Genomic DNA, 23,253 nt, shown 5'->3' with positions numbered 1-23,253 from the left:
TGCGGATCCCAGAGCTGTGCGTTCCCGGGGCTCTTGCTGCTGCCGTCGTGTTGGGATTCTAATCGTGATGGGGACAAAGGCGAAAACCGGGGGAAAACAATTGCTTCTCTTTACGACGGCGATCCTGTGTAAGTTCCCAGAGTTTCGGGAGGAATTGGTGGGTCGGCCAGAGGTTGGGGGTAGGTGTTCCCCACGCCTCTTGCTTGCGGGGAGGGGTGGAGTTCAGAAACCTAATTTGCCTCACCCTCCAAGTTCTCTTCCACCCTCTTTTCCCCATCCCCCGCCTCCTGAGAGTGGCTGGCTTCCTTCCCTCACCTCGGAGGATTGTGACCCCTCCCCTTACACTGTGGGAAGGAGCTGCCCTTTCCCCCACACACCAAAAATAACCGGGTAGCCTGGCACCACTCTTCCCAGCCCTCACCTCGTGGCGAGGGCAGCCGGGAAGGGGGGGGAGCACCCTTCCCACATACATCTACCCAGCCATCCCCTTCCACACGCACCTGGAAAGGGCCATCCTCTCTCCAACATCCACGAAAGACCAAGAGAAGCCATGAACGTCTAACCTCCTGATTCGCTTGGCTCCCTAAGGGCCTTAGGAGGAAGCTAATGGGGGTGGGTGGGGTAATAGTCTCCTTTCCTGCATTTTGCAGAAGGGGGTCTCTGTCGCTTCCTAATCCTTGGATTCCATGCTCTGGGAAAAGTGGGTGCAGAGTCTGAACAGGAAATGAAACTGAAATCTGAAATTTGCACAGCACGGTTCAGAATCCCTTTCTGGAATAACTACGGAGGAATCCTTAATAAGTGTTGACTGAGTGACTATTCCCAGGGGGAGGATGTGTCTTTGGTTGGCTGGCTTCTCAGAGAGCCAGGACTTTGCCCGCCCTCTGGCCGGGTATGAGTTTTTGTTTCCTTTGTAAACTCCCTTTCCTGAAGAACAATGAGGCTCACTTGCTGGGGCAGGCCTCTGTCTCTAGGTGTGCTGGTGTGGGGCTGAGTGTGTAGTTGGCGGTTTGTACCATAGTGAACCTGTGTCAGCACCTGTATGTTTATCTGTCTGATTTTTTTTTTTTTAATGCAGTGCTGGGGATCATCTCGGGGCCTTTGGCATGCTTATGTCTGATACTTGTGTGTCTCTGCATATACTTGTGGGTGATTATGTCAGTATTTGTTCTATATGAGTCTGTTTACCCCCAAGATTCATGTTTTAGGAAGTGTAAAAGAAACCAACTAGTAAAATCAGTACTGATGTCATAAGGGTGATTATTTTGCTTAGAATATATTTTCTGCTCCAGATGGATAGACCCATTCCTTTATCCCTTATCACAAAAATATAAACCTTTAGGGTGGAATGGACCAGAGGCAATTTTAATTCTCTCCATTGTGCAAATAAGGAAATGGGTCTAAAAAGACAGGAAATTATTTTTTCAGGTTGATGAGGGGTGGAAAATGGGAATGGAACCAAAGCCTCCTAACTTGCTTCTCTTTATTCCACTCCTGGATCCAACATTTTAGGCATCCTATGGCCCAAGAACTATCTGGGAATCTGCTTGAGAATCTACTGTCTTACTTACCTTTTAACAGTTCATTGCCACTAGGTTCTTCCTTGTCTTACTTCTCTCTCTCTCTCTCTCTCTCTCTCTCTCTCTCTCTGTGGTCCTGGGGATTGAACCCATGGGCGCTTAACCACTGAGCCACATCCAGCCCTTTTTGTTTTTAATTTTGAGACAGGGTCTGGCTAAGTTGCTTAGGGCCTTGCTGAGTTACTGAGGCTGGCTTTGAACTTGAGATTCTCCTGCCCCAGTCTCCCAAGCCACTGGGGTTACAGATGTGTGGCACTATTCCTGGATCACTTCTCTCTTTCATTCTACTCATCCATTTCCATTTTTCTTCAGTTTCCTTCCCCTCTCCTATTTTATATCTGCCCATATCTTAGAAATGTTAGTGATGCCTGTGTGCCAGGGATTAAACAAGAGGCACTCAACCACTGAGCCACATCCCCAGCCCTAGTTTGAATTTTATTTAGAAATAGGGTCTCACTGAGTTGCTTAGCTTCTTGCTTTTGCTGAGGCTGGCTTTGAACTCTCAATCCTACCCAGCTGCTGGTATTACAGGCGTGTGCTACTTTGCCCGGCTAAGTCTTTGCCAGCTCTTGAACTGTACAGGTACAAATCAAATCCAGAAGCTTCTTCTGGGTCAGTGACTATTGGTAACAGTTTTTGTCAGTGACAGTACAAATACAGTGACTGACAGTAGTTGTTAGGCTTATAAGAGCTCCTTCCTTCCTTTTCTCTCCCCCTAATTTCCTATATTATTTAGGATAGTCCACAATCATCACTGAAAGGATTGTGATAGCACTATTTTGGCTGAGAGTGTCTTCTGGGAATAAGTAACAGTGATTCGAAAGGAGCCCGTGTGATGTTGTATTAGCTTGATAGGCAGTGGGTCCTGGAACCCACTGGAGGAATGGACCTTGCAACTCTTCAATCAAGGTAGACCGGGGCAAGGGAAGTGATTTGGTTAGTGCAAATGAGGATGGAAATGAGAGCCAGGTCACCCCATCTGGGTTCTGCCTTGATTTCCTCCTCTCCCTTGTTTATGACCTTAGGCTAGTAGCTCAGTCTTCTCATCTGTAAAAAGGAGTAATATGTGTCCTGTCCTCATCGTGAGGATCACTGGGGATAACAGCTATATTACTTGAACATGAAGGGATTATGGTTGAGTGGCTATTATGCCCTTTGGGTTTTATGAGGAGGAAAGAATGCTGGGGACAGCATTCAAAGAAAGCAGGGAGATTTCAAATGGCAAGAGTCAGAAAACAGGGGCTTTTTGGTTGGGTATGGTGGCGTGCACCTGTAACCCCAGTGACTTGGGAGGCTTGCAAGTTTGAGACCAGCCTGGGCAACTTAGTGAAGCCCTGTATTAAAATAAAGTAAAAAGGGCTGGGGATGCAGCTCTGCAGTAGAATGCCCTTGGGTTCAATCTCCAGTACTGGGGGTGGGGGTGGGAGTGGGGTGGGGGTGTGTAGGTGGGTGGGGACTGGGCACATCTGCAATCCCAGTGACTCAGGAGGCTAAGGCAGATTGATTGTAAGTTTAGGTCAGCCTGGGCAACTGAGCTAGATCCTGTCTCACAATTAAAATAAACAAACAAACAAATTAATAAATAAGACTGAGAATGGCCAGGTGCATTGGCAAATTCCTATAATCCCAGCAACTGGAAAGGCTAAGGTAGGAGGATCACAAGTTCCAGACTGGCCTCAGCAACTCAGCAAGACCCTAAGCAGCTTAGCAAGACCCTGTCTCAAAATAAAAAAACAAAAAAGGGCTGGGAATGTGGCTTCATAGTATAGCGCCCTGGGTTTAACCCCCGGGGGTTGGGTGGGGGGGAAGTAGGGGCTCTTTCTTGGGCTTCTGGTCTGTGCCCTCCTGGGTGTTTGAAGCATGTATAGGTTACTCCTGTGTTCTCCCCTCCCCCAGGGCTGTTCCTCACAGTGGGCTCTGCGATCCGGAAGGAATAAGAAAGGGCAAAACAGCAGGGAGAGGGGACTGGGGTTGTGGTTCAGTTGTAGAGCACTTGCCTAGCATGTGTGAGGTGCTGGGTTCCATCCTCAGTACCACATATAAATAAAATAAAGGTTTTGTGTCAACTAAAAACAAACAAAAACCCAAAACAGCAGGGAGGAGTCAAGTGAAGTCCTAAAATTGGCCTGGGGAACCTGGTGGAATGGAAGGCCTGACCCTACTGGAGTAGGGATCTGGAGACACACTGGGAGACCTGGGCTTGGGAAGAGTAAAATTGGTTACCCATAGTAATGGTTTCCCCTTCCCTAGAGAACCTGTACTGAGAAAAGGTTAGGCTATCTCCCAGGCAGGAAAGGAGTTTCAGCTTAGCAGGGTGATGATGGCCAGTGGATATGTCAACTTTTGATGTGATCACCTGGAGGAAAGTAAACCTGGGATGGAATCCTGACCCCTCCTCCCCCTTATTCCAGTGTGGGGTTCTCACTGAGGTGTTCCTGGTGGGTGGAACTGCTGGTCTGGGTCTGGGTCAGGGTCAATCTCCAAGTCTTTGTGCTTCCTGCTGATGTTTCTGACTCAAGCTCTTATAAACACTTGTTTCTTACTATTCAGGAACAGACTTAACTGTAGATCAGTGAGTCATTCCTACTTTCCCCTCCCTCTAAGGAAAGAATTGTTTCTTCAAACTAGAAACTAGTGAGTAATTTCAGTTTGAAGTAGGAAATGAGTGGTGGTATGATTCTAGCATGTTAGTTTTTCTTGGTTCTGGAATGCTTTTACCTTGTGATGTTTCTCTTCATCTCCTTTGTGATTAGGGCTTGTCTGGGGTCTCCAGCCTAGTATGAGGTAGAGATACTGTGATTTTAAAAATTATTTAAAGCTGTGGATGTAATGGCAGCGTAGTGGGCATAGTGGCACATACCAGTAATCCCAGTGACTTGGGACACTGAGGCAGGATTTCATGTTCAAAGTCAGCCTCAGCAATTTAGCAAGACCCTGTCTCAAAAAAGGGAGGCAGGGCTGGGGATGTAGCTCAGTGGTAAGGCACCCCTGGATTCAATCCCTAGTACTGCAAAATAAAAATAAAATAAATAAACAAAATTATTTAGAATGGATTAGTTGATTGGGGTTTGAGATTCAAAATGGTATCAAAGAGGTGGGGCATCTCATTTCCCACTGTTCTTATTCATCTCATAACCGCCCCCCTCAAGTTTCTTGTGTATTTTTCCAGTGTCTTTGTTATGCAGATATATGTATGAAAATATATATATATATTTTCTCCCTTTGCTTACACAGGAAGAAGTATACTGTATGTACAATTGCATCTTGCTTTTTTTACTTAGTATATCCTGTAGGCTTTTCATACTGCTATTATAGGGATTGTGGTCTTGACTATGAATATTCACCCCACTCCCTCCCCACAGTCAGCTGGAATTCAAGGCTCTCTTCTGTGGACATAGAAATGGCTGATCCCCTCCTAGAGATAGATGGAAGGGCTGCATGCATTCTGTGTGATAGGTTAGGAAATGATGGGTCTTGTTTTTCACATCTGTTGGTTTTGAGGAGAGACCCCTGGGGATCTCCGAACTCAAACCTGCTTCCTTTTCAGAGCCTCCGGAAAGACCTGGATGACTAGGACAAATGTAATTGAAGAAGAGGTTTCAGTTTTATGAAGCAGTGTGAGTGGATGTATACTGGGGTTTTCCAGGCATTGAAAACCCAGAGTCCATCTGCCTGGGACTCCCAGATAAGCAGGGTTTCTGTCTAAAGTCCAGCTTGTGTTATTTGTTTCACAGTGTGGGGGTGGGACAGGAGGAAGCAGCTGGTTGACAGGAAGTTTGATGCCAGGCCCCTGGAGTGAGTCCTGGGCTGGCAGGCGTGACCTTCCCTTGCAATGGGAGATGGGGGTGGGGGGGAGGTGGAGCTAAGCAGGTAGAACTGGAAAATCTGCGGAGAGAGGGCAAAAGGGAGTGATGGAGTGAAAGCTCTCCCGTCTTCCACTGCCTTTGCCACTTTCTGCCATCCTCAGGGGGCTGAGCCAGCTCATCGATGTCACTGAAAGTGCAGCCAAGTATAGCCTGTTGTTGGAGTCACAGAGCCTTCCTTTGCCCCCGCATTCCTTATCTGTTCCACTCCAACCTCAGGAAGAGCCTTCCAGTTGTGGGTCTTCCCTGGCCTGGGGTTCCCCCTGGTTTTTACTGGGATGGCTGGTTCTTACAGGAGTTAGTTCAGCCTCTCTGGGTTTAGTGGGAGGGAGGAAAGGGCACGCTGGGATGGAAGCCCTAGGTCCAGGTTCAAATTTTTTTTGTGTTGCAGTGTCAAATGTATTTGTTAATCCAACAAACATTGATGTTTACTGTGTTGTGAGCATTGTACTAGCTAGCGATGGGGGGCGTATAACACCTGCTTCAAGAAGATCTAAGAGGGCTGGAGGCATTGGTAACAGCATATATTCAGTAAACTGTGGGTACACCATAGCTGGGGGTTTCTTTAGGTGCTTTAGCTCCTTTACAGCTGAAGAGTCCTCTGAGACTCAACCTAGATGGGAACTTTAGATGCATTCTTAGAGAAACTGGCTGGCTAGTTTCCCTTCTATTCATTCCTTACTTTTCTTCTTTCTTTCATTCATTCTTTCTTTTTTTGTTAATACAAACAAACTTATGGCACAAAAGCAAGTTGAGGAACATTCTAATAATTAATAGGTACATAGAGGAAACAAAGGGTTTCCTTGTAAAACAGTGGAAGGAAGTAGCATTTCTATTGTGGCTTGGACTTGCCATGTATAAGTCATCCTTGTTGACGGCATCTGTTCAGTGTCCAGAGATCTCCAACATTTCCTTCTCATTCCAATAGTGCTTCTGAGCACTTCAGGTAGCATTTCCCCTAGGCAAGCACAGAGATAGGAGCTGGGGAGGGTGCAAAGGATCTTATCTGTCTCCAGGGAAGTACAGGCACATGGACTAAGAATACAGAGCAGAGTGTAGCAGGGGTTATCACCAGAGCATGAAGGGAATGGAGTAACTTTTTAAAGAGGTTCCCCCAACCCAGAACCCAGTACTGTGGATTGAGGGATTGAACCCAGAGGTACCACTGGGCTACAACTCCAGCACTTTAAAAAAAAAAAAAAAAAAAAAAATATATATATATATATATATATATATACACACACACACACACACACACACACACACACACACACACATATATATATATATATATATATATATATATATATATATATATATATATATATATATATATATATATATTACAGTGATACATACTCCCGTAGGAAAATGGGAAAATACAGAGGACTATGGAGAAGATATAACCACATGAAATTGTATTACCTAGAGTTAAACACTTATTACTGGTGTTTCATTTTAAGTCTAATATGAATTAATATTATATACCCATACTTTATGCCTGTAATCCCAACAGCTCAGGAGGCAGAGACAGGAGGATTGAAAGTTCTAGCCCAGTTTGAGGAGTTTAGTGTGACGCTGTCTCAAAAGGAAAAAGAAAAAAGGCTGGGGATGTAGCTCAGTGGTAGAGTGGCCGTGAATCCCCAGTGCCAAGAAATTTAAAAAAATTATTTAACTATTCACCTTTTGTGGGGCATACAGATATTTTTCCTTCTTTGCTGTACTAAATAACATTAAATTGTCCATGTGTATTAATCTTTACACTTACCTTTGATTAGTTTCCTACACTATTTTCTTAGAAATTAGGAAAAGAGATTAATTTTGATTGTGGAAAGGCATACGGTTCAAGGAATATTTGAAAAGGACCTTGAAAATGGATGGGATTTCCTTGCTTGCCCAGTGAAAATGCAGTGTAGCAAAATAGTTCTGGAGCCTCAGAATTGAGCAGACTTAAGTCAAGACTCCTACCTTACTATTTGTAGCCATGTGAATTGAGGCAACTGTTTTTTTAACTCTCAGTTTTCTTATCTGTAAAATGGGATCATAATGACAGTTTTTGTGAGAATTTAACGAGAAACTGCATATGAAGCAGTAATTTTAATATGAGGGCTTAATACATCACTGTATTTCACTCCTGACGTTACTCTTGGCAGTCACAGGACCCTGTTCAGATTCAAGGGGAAGGAAATTAGACTCTACCTTGGTCACAAAGAAAGAAAAACATTTAAGAGGAGATAAATATATAGATAATTATGACCATTTTTGAAAGTACAAAGTTTTATTATTGTTGTTTATTATATTATTATATTGTTTATTATTATTGTTTATAGTGATTTCTAAGAATTATAGCAACACTACAGATTTATATAGTAGTCCCTTATAACCTTGATTTCACACTTTTTTTTTTTTTGTACTGTAAGTTAAATCTAGAGTACTTTACCACTGAGCTAAATCCCTATTTATTTCTTATTTTTAGACAGGATCTCAATTAAGTTGCTGAGTCTGGCCTCAGACTTGTGATTTTCCTGCTTCAACCTTCCTCGTACCTTGGATTACATTTCAGTTTGAAAATATTAAATGGAAAATTCGAGAAACAATTCACAAATTTCAAATTTTTTTTATTATAGTATATTATTATAATTCCTCTATTTTATTTTGAGTTATTATTAATCTTTTTTTGTTTCTAATTTATAAAATAAACTATCATAAGTATGATTACATATCATAAGTATGTATGTACAGGAAAAAACAGTATATATGGGATTCAGTCCTATTCATGTCTTCAGGCATCCGTGGAATGTCTTGGAATGTATCCCTCAAGGATAAGGAGTGGTAAACACTACCAACACACTCCTGCCACCCCCATCTCTTTTTTTGTAGTGCTGGGGATTTAACTTGTGAACATTCTACTTCTGAGCCACATCCACATCCCCATCCCTTTAATTTTTTTTTTTTTTTTTTGAGACAGAATTCTTGCTAAATTGCCCAGACTGGCCTTGTATTTGTGATCCTCTTGCCTTAACCTCCCAAACTTGTGATCCTCTTGCCTTAACCTCCCAAACTTGTGATCCTCTTGCCTTAACCTCCCAAGTAGCTGGGGTTATAGTTGTGTGCCCCTGTGCCTGGCTCCCAACCCTCTTTTGAAAACAAGTCTCTTATAAAAACCTGTAGGGATTGATTTCTCTGTTACTGTTTTGTGCTGATTTTGACCCACCTCCTCTCCTCTTTAAACTCCCTTTCCTCTTTCACATTCTCCTACCCTTGTGCTGTTTTATCCGCCTACTTTCCTGTTCTCAATCATAGAGTCTCCAGGCTACCTGTATTCTGGTTTCCTTCTGCCCTTTTTCTCCTTGAAATTTATCAGACACACATTCATGCTCCAGGATCTTGATGGTGTAGTGATCTCACATTTCTTGCTTATCTGCTACCTCATTTCACAAATAAATTTTTAAGTTTATTTGAACATTTGCTTCCTGGTATACCACTATTGGGATATTTTCTGTTATTTCCTCTCTCTGAACCCAGGGCCTTATGCATGCTGGGCAAGTGCTCTGCCACTAAGCTACATCCCTCTCCCCTTTTGGCCATTCGTTTGCCTCTCCTTTATGACTTTGTTCCTTCTTGTGATCTCTCAGATTTTTTTTTTCATTTCTTTTTTTGTGGTTCTGGGAACTGAACCCGGGGTACTCATCCCCAAACTCTTATTTTCTTATTTTGATACAGGATCTTACTAAGTTGTCCAGGCTTGGCTTGAACTTGCCTCAGCCTCCCAGATAGCTGAGATGACAGGCTTGTACCTCTGAGCCTGGCTGACTTCCTTTTTTTGAATTCTTTTTTCCTTTTCCCCTTTTCTCTAAATTATATTCTTGCTTATGACAGAAATATAGAACATAGAATATAAAAGCTGCCTGTGTTCTCATCTCTCAGATACTATGTACTATCAATTGTTTGGCGAGTATTTTTTTTTTAATTTATTTTTATTTTTTAGTTGTAGTTGGACACAGTACCTTTATTTATTTTTATGTGGTGCTGAGGATTGAACTCAGAGCCCTGCACTTGCTAGACGAGTGCTCTACTGCTGAGCCACAACCCCAGCCCGTTTGGAGTGTATTGTTACAGTTTTTTTGTTTTTTGTTTTAGTGCAAGAAATTGAAGGGCGGTGGGGATGGGATGGGACAGGACAGGACCGGACATTTTGGGCTCTGTATTAACATTACCACTGAGCTATATCCCCAGTACTTTTTATTTTTTACTTTGAGACAGTTGCCCAGCCTGGCCTGAAACTTGTGATCCTCCTGCCTCAGTCTCCAGAGTCACTGGGATTACAGGTGAGGGCCACCATGCTTAGCTTCATCACGCCTTCTTAAATCAAGGCTGTGACACTGGTGACTCCATCAGAAGGTCCACTGATGGTACAGAGCTCAGACCCTTGCATTAGTCTGCTAGGGCTGCCATAGCAAAAGACCACCAGCTGGTGGCTTAACAAAAGTGACTTTTCTTACAGTTCTGAGACTAAAAGTATTGGTAGGATTGGTTTCCTCTGAGATCTTTCTCCTTGATTTCCAGATGGTCCCCTCTTTTGTTGTCCTTCACGTGGTCATCCCTCTGGCAAGTTGTCTCTAACCTCCTCTTCTGATAAGGACACCAGTTAGATTAGATTGGGGTATGCCCTAGTGGCCTCATTTTAACTGAATTACCTCTTTAAATGACTCTATCTCCAAATAATCATATTTTTGAAGTATTGGGGGTTAGGACTTCAACATAAGAATTTAAGGGAAACAATTCAGTCCCTAATAATCATATACCATTTTGAAGTTTACCCCTGTAAAAGGATTAATTTTTTTTTTTTTTTTTTTTTTTTTTTAAGAGCAATGTTCCACAGGGCGTTGGGTGCATGCCCATAATACCAACAACTCAGGAGGCTGAGGAAGTAGAATTACAAGTTTGAGGTCAGCTTCATCGATTTAGTCAAACTCTTTGATTTATCCAGACTCTTTCTCAAAAACACAAACAAACAACAACAAAAACAAACAAACAGAAAGGGCTGGGGGTGTAGTTCAGTGGTCAGGTGCCCCAGGTTCAACTCCCAGTATAAAAAAAAAAGCAAGTAATGTTCTGGCCAGGGGTCTCCTTTTCAGTTGATTTGGGTTTACTTGAGTTTTTGGGTTCCTTTTCTAGTGGTGAAAATGTTTGAAATGGATTCACTTCTTTTCCCCACTTACTTTTAAGTGAGCGTAGGAGGGCAGGAGTTCTCATTTGTGTTTTGAAATCCCAAGTCACTGAGCGTGATGAACTGTTTTTGCTGGCACTGGTTTTACCTTTTGTGGCCAAGTGGCACTAACTCTCTACCCTGAGTTCTTTGTGGATCCCCCAACCCTCTCCTAATTTCCACCCTTTCCCTTTCCATCCATTTGTAACAGTCCCTGTTGAGGTGCCAGTCACAGGAGTTCTTCCCACCTTTTGCTGCCTTAGACCTTGCATTAGAAGACCTCTTGACACTTTTGGCTCTGCACACTTTCTCTGAAGGGTCTGTAGGTGTCTGAGCACAACCAACTTGGATGCAGGAACCAACCTTTACCATTGTAATAGCAAGTGGAAATTGCCCATATGCAGAGAACTTTGATTTTGTTCATAAGTGGTAAAGCAAATTTAAAACACTTTAAAAATATTTATTTTTGGCAATGGGAATTGAACCCAGGGATGTTTTACCACTGTGCTGCATCCCCAGACAGGGTCTGGCTAAGTTGCTGAGACTGACCTGAAACTTGGAATCCTCCTGCCTCAGCCTTCTGAGTAGCTGGGGGATTACAGGCATGTGCCACCATGCATACCCTAAAAACACTTTTAAAGTGATTTAAGATATAAAACTAGTTTTTAAAAAAGGTCTAATAGAGCCTTCATATTTTGAAAACTGGATAGTTTTTTTTAAAAAAAAATTTATGCAAGGCTGGGTGCGGTGGCACATGCCTGTAATATCGGCCACTTGGGAGGCTGAGACAGGATGACTGCCAAATTGCCTTAGCAATTTAGTGAGACACTGTCTCAAAATAAATAAAAAGGATTGGAGGTGTAGCTTAGTGGTAAACTGCCCTTGAGTTTATCCCTAGTACTAGAAAAACAAAAACTATGCTAGAATTAAAAGTTTTAAAAGCTTTGGCCCAGAATCAAGTATTTCCCCCTCTCTTAATTTGGTCATACTCTATCTGCCAGTTTGAAAATTGAATTTATCCTTGCAGATCAACCTTAACAAGTAGATGTCACAGTTGATGATCTACTAGGACCTAATTTTTTAATGCTCAGTAACTAGTGTTCAGCAAACATTTATTGAACGTCATCTTGTACAAGGAATTATGCTAAGAGTACTCAGAATAATAAATAACTTCTGGTCTCTGCTCTCTGGGGTTTACTGTCTGGTAGGGGAGAAATGTGTACACAGATGATGTCACAATAAATGTGGGAAGTGCTTTGACAGCATTTTGCATGGTATAATGAAAGCCCAGGAAAGGCTGTAAGCTGGCTATGGGGAGGATTGGGGTGTGGTAGATCATTTCTCAGAAAATAAAGTGGATGAGTAGGTGCCAGCCAGATGAAGAGGAGAGAAGGGCATTCCACATAGCAGAAATAGCATGAGCAAAGGCAGAGAGGTTGCAGAACAGCCCAATCTTTGCTGGGAAGTGTAAGTGGTTTTGTATTGCTAGAAGGCAAAGCATAGCTGCAGAGTGGATGAGGAAAGTGATAAGCTTATCACAGGGCAAGTAGTGCTGGAACTTTCTTAGTGTGCAGAAAAATTTGGATTTTATAATATAGGCAGTGTGGAATCATCAAAAACTTGAAGCAAGCTGGGTGTAAGTAGTGGTGCACACCTACAATCCCAGTGACTTGTGGAGGTTGATGCAGGAAGATTACAAGCTTGAAGTTAGCATGGGCAACTTTCAAAATTCTGTCTCAAAATGAAAAATAAAAGGGACTGGGGATATAGCTCAGTGGTAGTGTGCCCTTGGGTTCTACTACTACTACTACTAAAGCTTGAGGCAAGTGTCAGATTTGCATTGTTAGGCAAGTTGTGTAATATAGTATAGCATAGTCTTTGCAACTGGGTTGCATTGGTTTGAATCTGCCCTACCACTCACTGTTTGGCCTTCAGCAAATTTAACTGCTCTGGGCTTCCATTTCCACATGTAGGATATAGGGGCAATAATAATACCCTTACCCACTTCTGAAGGTTGTTGAAAGGATTAAATGATAGTAAATGTCCTGTGCTTACAACAGTTCCTGGCATATACTAAGTGCTCCGTAACTGTTAGCTTTTCAACTGGCAGTGGAATGAAAGATGGATTTTCTATACATGGACCCTAAACTTAAGCATGCCAAAAATCTATTGATGCTTTTAACTTTGTGGCTTTTCTCATTGTGAACCTAAGAATAAATTAAGCTTCACAATGGAATGGATGAAATTTCCTTCTGTCTTGGTTTACCACAGCATCAGTGGGACATTTGTATGTGTGTGTACAGTGTGGCAAAAATAGGTCCAAGGTTAAGTGCAAGAGGGGAGCTTTGGTGAAACCAGGTAAAATATAAAATAGATGAGGAGAATGGGCAGGAAAATAGGCTGTCTTGATCTAGATGGGATTCCTTGAAGAAGAACCCCTATCCTTGCTGATGGTGTAGCAGGTTAACACGTAAAAACTTTTCAGTTACTGTTTATTATTTATTCATAGGTTTTGCTAAAGAAAACTTTGAAAGGGGCTGGGTTGAGGCTCAGTGGTAGAGCACTTGCCTGGCATGTGTGAGTCATTGGGTTTGATTCTCAACACCACATACAAATAAATAAATAAATAGAATAAAGGTCCACCAACAACTAAATATATATATATATATATATATATATATATATATATATATATATATATATATATATATATATATATATATATATATATATATATATGTATGTATTTTAAAAGGAAAACTTTTAAGTTAGAAAGAAGTGCATATGGAAGGGCCTATAGATTAGATGATGATAATAATACATATTTGGAACTTCCTGTTGGTGAGACATCGTTCTAAGTTTATTTGTATTCGCTTGTTTAACCCTCTCTACAGTCCTTTGATGTAGAAACTGTTATTATCCCCATTTTACAGATGGGCAAACTGAGGCTCAGAGTGGCTAAGTGACTTGCCCAGGTCATATAGTAACAGAGTGGGATTTCAACTTAGGCAGTCTAGTTCTAGAGACATGTTCAAGAATGAGAAGCGAATAGAAAAGGCATGGTGGTAAGACTGGGCTTGACTTGAATGATAGGCAGGCACATTAGACATTGACACAGTTGGTCCACAGTAGACAGGCAATCTTACATCAGAGGAAGGTGAGTGAACATTGAGGTGGAGGTCCCTGTCAGTCCCCAACTCCCTTGTACTAGGAATCAGTGTCTCACACAGAGAGGACAAGCCCTCTACTACAGAGCTATATCCTCAGCTTGTTTTGTTTTGCTACTGGGAATTGAACCCAAATTCTTGTACATGCTAGAGAAGCACTCTGCCACTGAGCTGTGTCCCCATCCATTTTTTTTTTTTTAAAGAGAGAGTGAGAGAGGGGGAGAGAGAGAATTTTTTTTTAATATTTATTTATTTTTTAGTTATTGGCAGCCACAACATCTTTGTTTGTATGTGGTGCTGAGGATCGAACCCGGGCCGCACGCATGCCAGGCGAGCGTGCTACCGCTTGAGCCACATCCCCAGCCCCTCCCCATCCATTTTTATTTTATTTTTAAATTTTGAGATATCTTGCTAAATTGCCCAGGATCAGGCTGGCCTTGAACTTCTAATCCTCCTCCCTCAGCCTCCTGAATGGGCCCTTTTTGTTTTTATTTTGAGACAGGGTCTCAATAAATTGCTTAGTGTCTTGCCAAGTTGCTGAGGCTGGCCTTGAACTCACGATTCACTTGCTTGGGTTTCCTAAGTTGCAGGGATTACAGGTGTGTGCCATTGCACCCAGCTACTCTGTGTATTTTTAACAGACGAAAAGCCCAGAGCAGGTAATGGCAGTCAGGATTAACGAGAAGAAGCAGAATATGCCTGTAGCCCGATATATTTGTGTAAATGTGTGGTGTGATTCCTAAATGTGTTTTAGATCTGATGACCTCAGTGGACTCAAATAAGAACTTTAGCCAAAGTCAGAAGTGACAGGAATAACCATCAAATTCATATATTGTGATTTATGTGTGTGAGTGTGTGTGTGTGTGTGTGTGTGTGTGTGTGTCTATTTCAGAGGCTAGTTTTTAGTTTAATTAGATGCTGCTTGTTACTTGGGTGGTGTCACAGGTTGGGTTCCCAGGAAGCTGACTCTGAGATATCAATTATCATTCAAGACATTTATTAGGGAGTGCTCTTAGGATCCACACCTATGGAAAGGAAGGGAAGGAAGCAAAATTGGACAGAGGAGAAATTGAGTTTTGCTGTAGTTTCAAGGAGGCTTCAGTCTACTCACAGGGAGCTTTGGAGCAAGACATCAGTGATGCCTTGGGTTGGGGATTTGGGTGATAGAACCAGGGCTTTACACTGCTTCTGCCTCTGGTAAAAGGCAAGTTGGACAAGGCCGTGTTCTGGCTATCCTCAAAGGCTCGGAGTCTTTTGGCAGCACTCCTAGCAGCTGGGGCAATAAGTCCTTCATTCCTGTCTTTTTCTTTTCTTTAATATACTGGGAATTGAACCCAGGGGCACTTTACCCCACTGAGCTGTTTTTATTTTTTGTTTTGAGACAGAGTCTTACTTAGTTCCAGGCTAGCCTTGAACTTTCAATCTTCCTGCCTCATTCTTCCTAGTCACTGGGATCACATGTCAGTACCTGGCAAGAATGTTCAAAGATAAAGAAAGATTTATTTGAATTTAAAAGATATGCTTGCATTGCACATTGTTATGAATTTATCTAAGAAGACAGGGCTCTAAGGCATAGTTGGTAAATTTGAGCTTTGAAAATGTGAATGACGGTCATTGTAGAAGTGGCAATTTGTGCCCCTTTTGTGAACCTGACCACCTCCCCCATTGATTATTGGCTTCCTTATTCCTTACTTCTTCCACCTGCATCCCATACCACCTTTTCTTTCTCCATTTGATTAGTAGGAGGTTCTAAGGAGGTCCTGTGAGCCCAGATCTAGCCCTAGCCCCATCTCAGCATGGGCTGTGTGATCTTAGGCACGTTTCTTGTAATCTCTCAGTTCCTTGTGTAAAATTGGAATAATAATACTTGTCCTGCCCATATATCATGCTTATTTCAAGGATCAAATGATGGCAATATATCTGAAAACACTTTAAAAGCACCCAATGCTCTACAAATGTCAAGTATTATTATTATCCTCATTATTGCTCCTCCCTACCTCGCCTCCAGCTTGCTGGCTTCCTTCCAGGATTGTCTTGACAAGTGGCTGCGATCCTTTGTGGAGGAGCTTTCTCTGAACCATGAAATGTCATTCTGGAAGCTGCCCTTGGACTAGTAGGAATTTAATTATATTATGGGGAGTTACAGAGGGAACCATTCAAAGAAAGAAAGAAAGAAATTGCATTTGAAAGAAATGCTTTATTTCCATTGATAGAAGAAGTATTGGCCTATAAACTCTCGCACACATACACATATATACACATATATTGAAAGAAGATATTTGGGAAATTGGTCAAAGGATATAAGAGCTGAGCTGGGAGGAACTCAGCCCCATCAACTGGGTCTGTTCTTCCCTCTCCATGGTGTTCTCTCCCTTTCTGATGGGGCCTGTTTCTTTCCTTCTCAGGTCCCCTGGTGCTGGGCAAGGGTACAGTACACATATCTGAACCGGAAATTCGAGTTCCTGAGAATAACCGTGAGTGGGGCTGGGCTGTGGAGGGTGGGCAGGGAGGGTGTAAATATGAACAGGTATCAGATCCCCAGGGGCCAGGAGTACATGTAGCCCAGACTGTGGTTTGGGGTTGTTACCTACCTTCCACATGTTGATATTCCTTCCTCCTCTCATTTTGATTCTGTCTTGCAGCGGTCAAGTTGCCCTGCTCCTACTCTGGCTTCTCTTCTCCCCGTGTGGAGTGGAAGTTTGTCCAGGGTGACACCACCAGTCTGGTTTGCTATAACAACAAGATCACAGGTGAGTTGTTCCACCTCCTTCCTGATTACTGAGGTCGTGTAACAGTTGGCCCTGGCCAGGATTCCACGGGTGGGGCACACCCTGGGGCCCATCTCCGGGGCCTTCCCATTCCTCTTTCAGGAAGAAGAAGGTGCCTGTGTACCTTGTGTATCAGCTTCTCTTAGCTTCTGTTCACTCTGTCTCTGTTCCCTTCTCCTGGTAGCTTCCTATGAGGACCGTGTTACCTTCTCACCATCTGGCATCACCTTCCAATCTGTGACCCGGAAAGACAATGGGATGTATACTTGTATGGTCTCTGAGGAAGGTGGCAACAATTATGGGGAGGCCAGCATCCAGCTTATTGTGATTGGTATGTGTCTTCCACGTGGGCTTGGAATTAATGCTTCCTTAACCTCTAGCAGACTCTAATAAGATTGTGAGAGGCCTGTGGCTAGGGGTATTCAGAGTCATTAGGCTAACAAGGGGAGGGATGAGGGGTTAGGTGGAAACCAGGGGCATAATTGAGGGTAGCTATAGCTAATTGGATGGGGGTGTCATTATGATCTATTAATTATACTCAGGTAGCCAGCCCTGTGTTCAGTGCCTTCCCCCCACTTTTTTTGGATCGTCCGTTCCTAACTTGGATTCAGTATAATTTCTTTTCTTTTTTCTTTTTTGGTACTGGGGCACTTAACCACTGAGCCACATCCCTAGCCCCCTCCCCCACCTTTTTTGGGTACTGAGGATTGAAATCAGGGACCCTCGACCACTAAGCCACATCCTATGGGGGCCATGCCTGAGCTATTTGAATAGTCTCTACTCGGCCTCAAGTAGATTTTGGTAATTCAAGGAGATTTTGGTCTGGCATTGCAAGTCACTTTGTGGCTTTTAGCAAAGCATGAGGTGACCTCAGTCTTCAGTCTTCACCCAGTTAGAGAGGCTGCTCTATAGCTTCGGACTTGGGCGTTACCCATTGGGCCACAGCCCTCCTACCTTATTTGGCAAAAGAACATTCCACTGAAATCCTTTGAATCCCCCTTGTATAAATAAAGCAAATGCGGGCTCTTTGCTCTCTTTCCTTCCAGTGTGAAAGCTGGACTTCTAAGGTCACAGAGCTGCCTCACCCTTGTTTTTCAAAATTGTTTCTGTGTCGTGTAATTTTTCTCCATATTTCTCAGCCAGCACATTTCAGGCAAGGGAAACCCAAAATTCATAGCTCACATAGGACACGGGAAAGAAATACAAGAATCAAGACAAGGGGCTGGAAATGGCTCACTTGGTAGAGTGCTTGCCTCACATACATAAGGCCCTGGGTTCAGTCCTCAGCACCACCAAAAAAAAAAGAAAAGAAAAAAAAAAGAATTATGACATCCCCACCCAATTTTGAATTTTATTTAGAGACCAGGGTCTCACTGAGTTGCTTAGCGCTCACTTTTGCTGAGGCTGGCTTTGACCTCGCGATCCTCTTGCCTCAGCCTCCCCTGGGATTGTAGGCATGTGTCACCATGCCTGGCTTGGATATGCATAATTTCTTTTCTTTCTTTATTATTTTTTATGATGATAATGGGGATTGAGTCCTGGTGTGCTAAACTACTGAGCTACATCCCCAGCATCCCCCCTCCTTTTTTTAAATTTTCTTACTTTGAGACAGGGTCTTGCAAAGTTGATGAGGCTGGCCTTGAACTTGATCCTCCTGCCTCAGCCTTCCGAGTTGCTGGGATTACATGTGTGCGCCACTGTAATAAACTTCAATGCCTTTTTTCCTTCTCTCCCTCCCCAGTGCCTCCATCTAAGCCTACAGTCAACATTCCCTCCTCTGCTACCATTGGAAACCGGGCAGTACTGACCTGCTCAGAACAAGATGGTTCCCCGCCCTCTGAATACATCTGGTTCAAGGATGGGATACAGATGCCTACAGATCCCAAGAACAACCGGGCCTTCATCAATTCTTCCTATACTCTGAATCAGAAGTCAGGGGAGTTGGTATGCAGAGGGTGGGAATGAAGATGTACAGGGAGGGCACTATTACACAACTGTTGATAGTGGGAAGGAGGAATAAGTAACAAGGTGAACTTGAAGTTTGGATCAGAAGACATAAAAGATCAGTACTTGATTTCTTTAAGTAGGAAGCCAGCTGGACATGGTGGTACACTCCTGTAATCCCAGCTGCTCCGGAGGCTGAGGCAGGAAGATCTCAGCCTGGGCAGCTTAGTGAGACCGTATCTCAAAAGAAAATAAAAAAGGCTAGGGATGTAGCTCAGTGGTAGAGTGCCCCTGGGCTCAATCCCCAACAGTGGGGGGAAGGTACAACAAGTCAATTTATTTTCTTCCCTCTAGGTCTTTGATCCTGTAACGGGCTCTGATACTGGAGAATACAGTTGTCAGGCACAGAATGGGTATGGGACACCCATGAAGTCAGAAGCTGTACGCATGGAAGCTGGTGAGTGAGAACGTGGCAGGGCTTGAGCTCAGATCTAGGCTGCTCTGCAACCTGCCATTGGCAGCCTTGTCACTGTCATGATTGAATGTCCATGTGCCTGACCTCTCCTTTGTATGTCACAGTGGAACTGAACGTGGGAGGCATTGTAGCAGCTGTCCTTGTGACACTGATTCTCCTTGGAGTCTTAATTTTTGGCATCTGGTTTGCCTATAGCCGAGGCTACTTTGACAGTAAGTATTTGCTTTCAGAGATTCTCCTTTGCACTGTCCCCAGTCCAGGGCATAGTTTGTGGGTACCGATGAAATTCAGACCCTGATACTGCACCCATGTGTGCTGGGGCTCTCCCCTTCGGGAGCATAGATTATTTGACCTAACCTAGATCAAGTGTTGGGTACTAGTCCCCCACCTTCCTATGCCGTGCTGTATTCTATCTTGCTAATACTCCTTTTTTCTCTTTCAGGAACAAAGAAAGGGTGAGTGAGTGCTGTCCCAGAGTTCCTCCAAGATTAAGAAAAGGATGCTTGTGGTTTGAAGCCGAGATGTGTCTGGGGGATGGGTTGGAGGTAGAGGTGACCAACTCTCAGAGGGAAGACAATTAGATTTTAGATTTCTTTTTCCTTCCTTCTTCCTTGCCTTTTGCCCCCCTCCCCCTTCCTTTCTTTTCTCTTTCCTGGGGATCGAACCCAGGGCCTTATGCATGCTAGGCAAGTGTTGCACCCCTGAGCTACATCCCCAGCCTGACAACTATATTTCTATCCCTGTTCACCCTGGGCTTGTCCTTTCTCCCTCTGCCTACACCTCTGTCCTGTGCTTTTGCAAAGTCTCAGTTCTGGCCTCTAAAATTGGCACAGAGAGGTTAATGAGCACCTAGGGGACTGAGCGTCTCTACCTTCTGGCTTGTCCACAGGACTTCAAGTAAGAAGGTGATTTACAGCCAGCCTACTGCTAGAAGTGAAGTGAGTATGCCTTCTCTGGGGAGGGGAGGGGTCCCTAGCCTGTGTTTATGTGTCTGGGGGTTTATTAGCTAAAGAAGACTTTTGAGTTGACCGGATTCTTTATTTCCCTAGGGGGAATTCAAACAGACTTCGTCATTCCTGGTGTGACCTGACCTGGCTCATCTCCTGTCCTCTGTGCTTGCCCCACTCAGGTGCTGCCAGACTCTGGTCCCTAGTGTCTAGTTTCACAGGATGCCTTATTTGTCTTCTAGACCCCACAGGACACCCCACTTTTATCTTCCTTAGAATGTAACTGTAATAACGTCAGCTACGTGCCCCTTTCTCTTTTCTATCCTCCCTACCTTTCCGACCACTGTTGAGTGGCCTGAGACTTGTGTAAATTTTAATTCCCTGTCCTAGCAGGGAGCAGGCAAGAATTCTGGGCATGCCTCTGTTGATCTCCCTCGCTAAGTAGACAGCAAGAGTGGCATGGCTTCCAGGAATTCAAAATCACTACCTGGCCTTACTTATGGCCTTTGAATAAGGATCTTGAGCCTATTTCCTAGACTCTCTCCTGCCATAATGAGGACTGGTGCCAGCTGTTCTGGAGTGGGATCTGGAGAGCAGAGAAGCTGAAATGGTTGTTTGGTGACTACGTTCTCTTCCATCTCTGGAGCCCACTCTTCTGTCTTCCCACGAAAAGTGCCACTGGGATCCTCCTCGCTAAATCTTCCTCCTGAACACAAGCAGACTGACACTGTGTCTATAGGAAAGTGGGAGGGCATAGTGAACTTTCAGGGGACTTGGAGCGAAGACTTAAAACCACTGATTGAAAGAAAAGAAGGCTAGAGCTTTCTGTGCAAGCCATCACTCTTCCCTCAGCTGGAACAACCGGACAGACCCTTTAAAGATATCTGTAGAGCTGTGAGGATGTGCACGTATTATTTGTCTTGGCTCTTTGCTGAGCGTGTGTGTGTGTTTGTGTGTGTGTGTGTGTGGTCTTAGCTGTATGCTGAAATCAGGCGGAGTGTTGGAGGGCTTCCTAGCTCTTCTGTGAGATTGTGTTTCTGTGTGTTTGTATCAACCAGATGTTGCTGGAAATAAAAACTTGGTTTGTCAAAGCTTCTTTTTGTTGGGAGTGGGAGATATTAGATCTTTCAGGGTCCCTAGGCTCCTTCTTTGTACATAATGGAAAATGGCCTCAAAATCCTACCTCCTAGCACACTGGTGCCAATTCCTTGAGGCCTGTATTGCCTCCCTATGCTGCCCCTTCCTGGTTCTCAATTCAGGGCAGAGCTTCTGGATTTAAGATGATCATTCCAGATCCTTCCGTGGCCAGGACTTCCTCTCCTGGAGGACAGTACCTAGACTGAAGCTGATACTGTGCTCTATTGTTCTGCTTGGCCCAACTGGGAGGACAAAGTATCCAGCCTCCTGCCCAACTGGGTATTCATGGGCTTTCCTAAGTCTGTAGGGAAAAAGTGCTGCCCAGGGGGATTTCTCAGATCATTTGGAGAACCCCTTCTCAATAATAGCTTAAAGTAGTGACTATTACTTTATTTAGCAAGTGGGATTCAGGAGAAGGTATTCTGAAACAGGAGCAGGAACAAGCAGGGATAGGCCTAGTGGTCATCACTTTTCTTCTCCCCATTTGAACCCTTTTCTGCCCCCCAATCTGTTTATTAACTAGCAAGAGGGCAAAGAAAGGCTCTCCCAGGTTTTATTTTGCTTATTTCTACCTTCAGATTACACTAAGTGCCACTTTATCATATTCTGTCTGATGATCTAAAAATCCCTAACAATTACATTTTCTACAAAGGATCTAAAGAGGAAAATGAAGTCATCAGTTAAGGGTCAGGTACCAATAAGAAAAAATTTCCAGAGGAAATAAAATCCAATTAGGCAATAAAAAATTACGAGACAGTTCAGTACATATGGAAATTTTTGAAGTATGGTTCAGTTCTGTGTCGAGGTTGGAGGACTTGGTGGGAGGAGTATAGAGGAAAGGCCTCAGCAAAAATAGTGATTTGGGGGCTGGGTCTGTGGCTCAGTAGTAGAGCACTTGCCTAGAATGTGTGAGGCCCTGGGTTTGATCCTCAGCACTATATAAAAATAAATGAATAAAATAAAGGCACTGTGTCCATCTACAACTAAAAAAATATTTAAACACACACACACAAACCTGGTGATTCGTGGCTCCTGTAGGTTTGAGGTAAATGTTTCCTGACTTAGTTGTCAGCCTTGGAATGTCTCTCTCCAGCTTACGAAAGTCCTTTGGAATTGGGAAACACTGTGTCTGCTTTCATTTTAGAAATTTAAATCTTATTTTTCTAATAAATATTTATTTTTTTCATGTCAAGTTTGTTTAAATCCAGAAGTTCTACATTAAGAAGAGAATTGTGACTCTTGGAGTAAGTTTGATATTCAGAATCTTCCTGATAGTACTGTTAACTGGGATTGGGGATATCCTTCCACACAGCTGGTGGTTAATATTTTAATTAATTATTCTGGTGCTGGGGTTTGAATCCAGGGCCTTGTGCATGCGAGGCAAGCATTTACCTACTGAGCTATATTCCCAGCCCAACATTTTATTTTTAAATTTTATTTATTTATCCCAGTGGCTCAGGAGGCTGAGGCAGGAGAAATGCAAGTTCAAAGCCAACCTCAGCAATTTAGCAAGGTCCAAAGCAATTAAACAGGACCTTGTCTCAAAAAGAAATGTGGGGGCAGGTGCTGGGGATGTGACTCCATGGTTAAGCCCCTCTGGGTTCAATTCCTGGAACAACAAACAACAACAACAAAGAAACAAAACTGTCCAGTTTTAAAAAAATAAAGACTCTAAGGTGCAATGGTTCATACTGGTAATCCCAGCAATTCCAGAGGTGGAGGCAGGAGAACCACAAGTTAAAGAATACTCTGGGCAATTTAGTGAGACCTTGTTTCAAAATAAAACATGAAAAGGGCTGGGGATGCAGCTCAGTGGTGGAGTGCCCTTGGGTTTAGTCCCCAATACTGCAAATAAAGAAAAAAAAAAAGAACAAACAAATGCAGATGCTGGCTCCAGGAAGTCTAAGTTTCCTTTGATGTGATGAGGAGGGAGCAGAGGGGGAGGCACTCTTGGGAAAAGATGACCCCCTCACAGCACATGGATTTCCTGCTTTTAGTCTTACTGTTCCCCCTTTTCTTTTATAAAAGTTGTTATGTGTCCCTGAGCCCTCTGAAGACGGAGATTTGATAGGGTTGGGGATGTAGCTCAGCGGAAAAGTATTTGCCTAAGATATGCAATGCCTCAAGTTCAATCCCCAGTAAAAAAATAAAATGGGGATTTGA

General features: G+C 43.4%; 1 protein-coding gene across 1 annotated transcript; it reads left to right on the top strand.

Moving 5' to 3' along the window:
* F11r (F11 receptor) lies at positions 1–21,044 on the top strand. Its single transcript, XM_046429132.2, has 10 exons — positions 1–128; positions 16,225–16,293; positions 16,462–16,569; positions 16,772–16,918; positions 18,329–18,531; positions 18,886–18,988; positions 19,111–19,218; positions 19,449–19,461; positions 19,896–19,944; positions 20,056–21,044. The coding sequence occupies exons 1-10, from the start codon at positions 68–70 to the stop codon at positions 20,089–20,091; spliced, it is 897 nt and encodes a 298-aa protein (XP_046285088.1). The 5' UTR covers positions 1–67; the 3' UTR covers positions 20,092–21,044.
* Positions 21,045–23,253: the final 2,209 nt, after the last annotated feature.

Source organism: Marmota monax, unplaced genomic scaffold (genome assembly GCF_021218885.2).
Source record: "Marmota monax isolate L192 unplaced genomic scaffold, Marmota_monax_Labrador192_F-V1.1 WCK01_AAM20220418_F8-fsc00145, whole genome shotgun sequence".
NCBI classification, from domain to species: domain Eukaryota; kingdom Metazoa; phylum Chordata; class Mammalia; order Rodentia; family Sciuridae; genus Marmota; species Marmota monax.
This window is presented reverse-complemented; position numbering and strand designations above follow the sequence as displayed.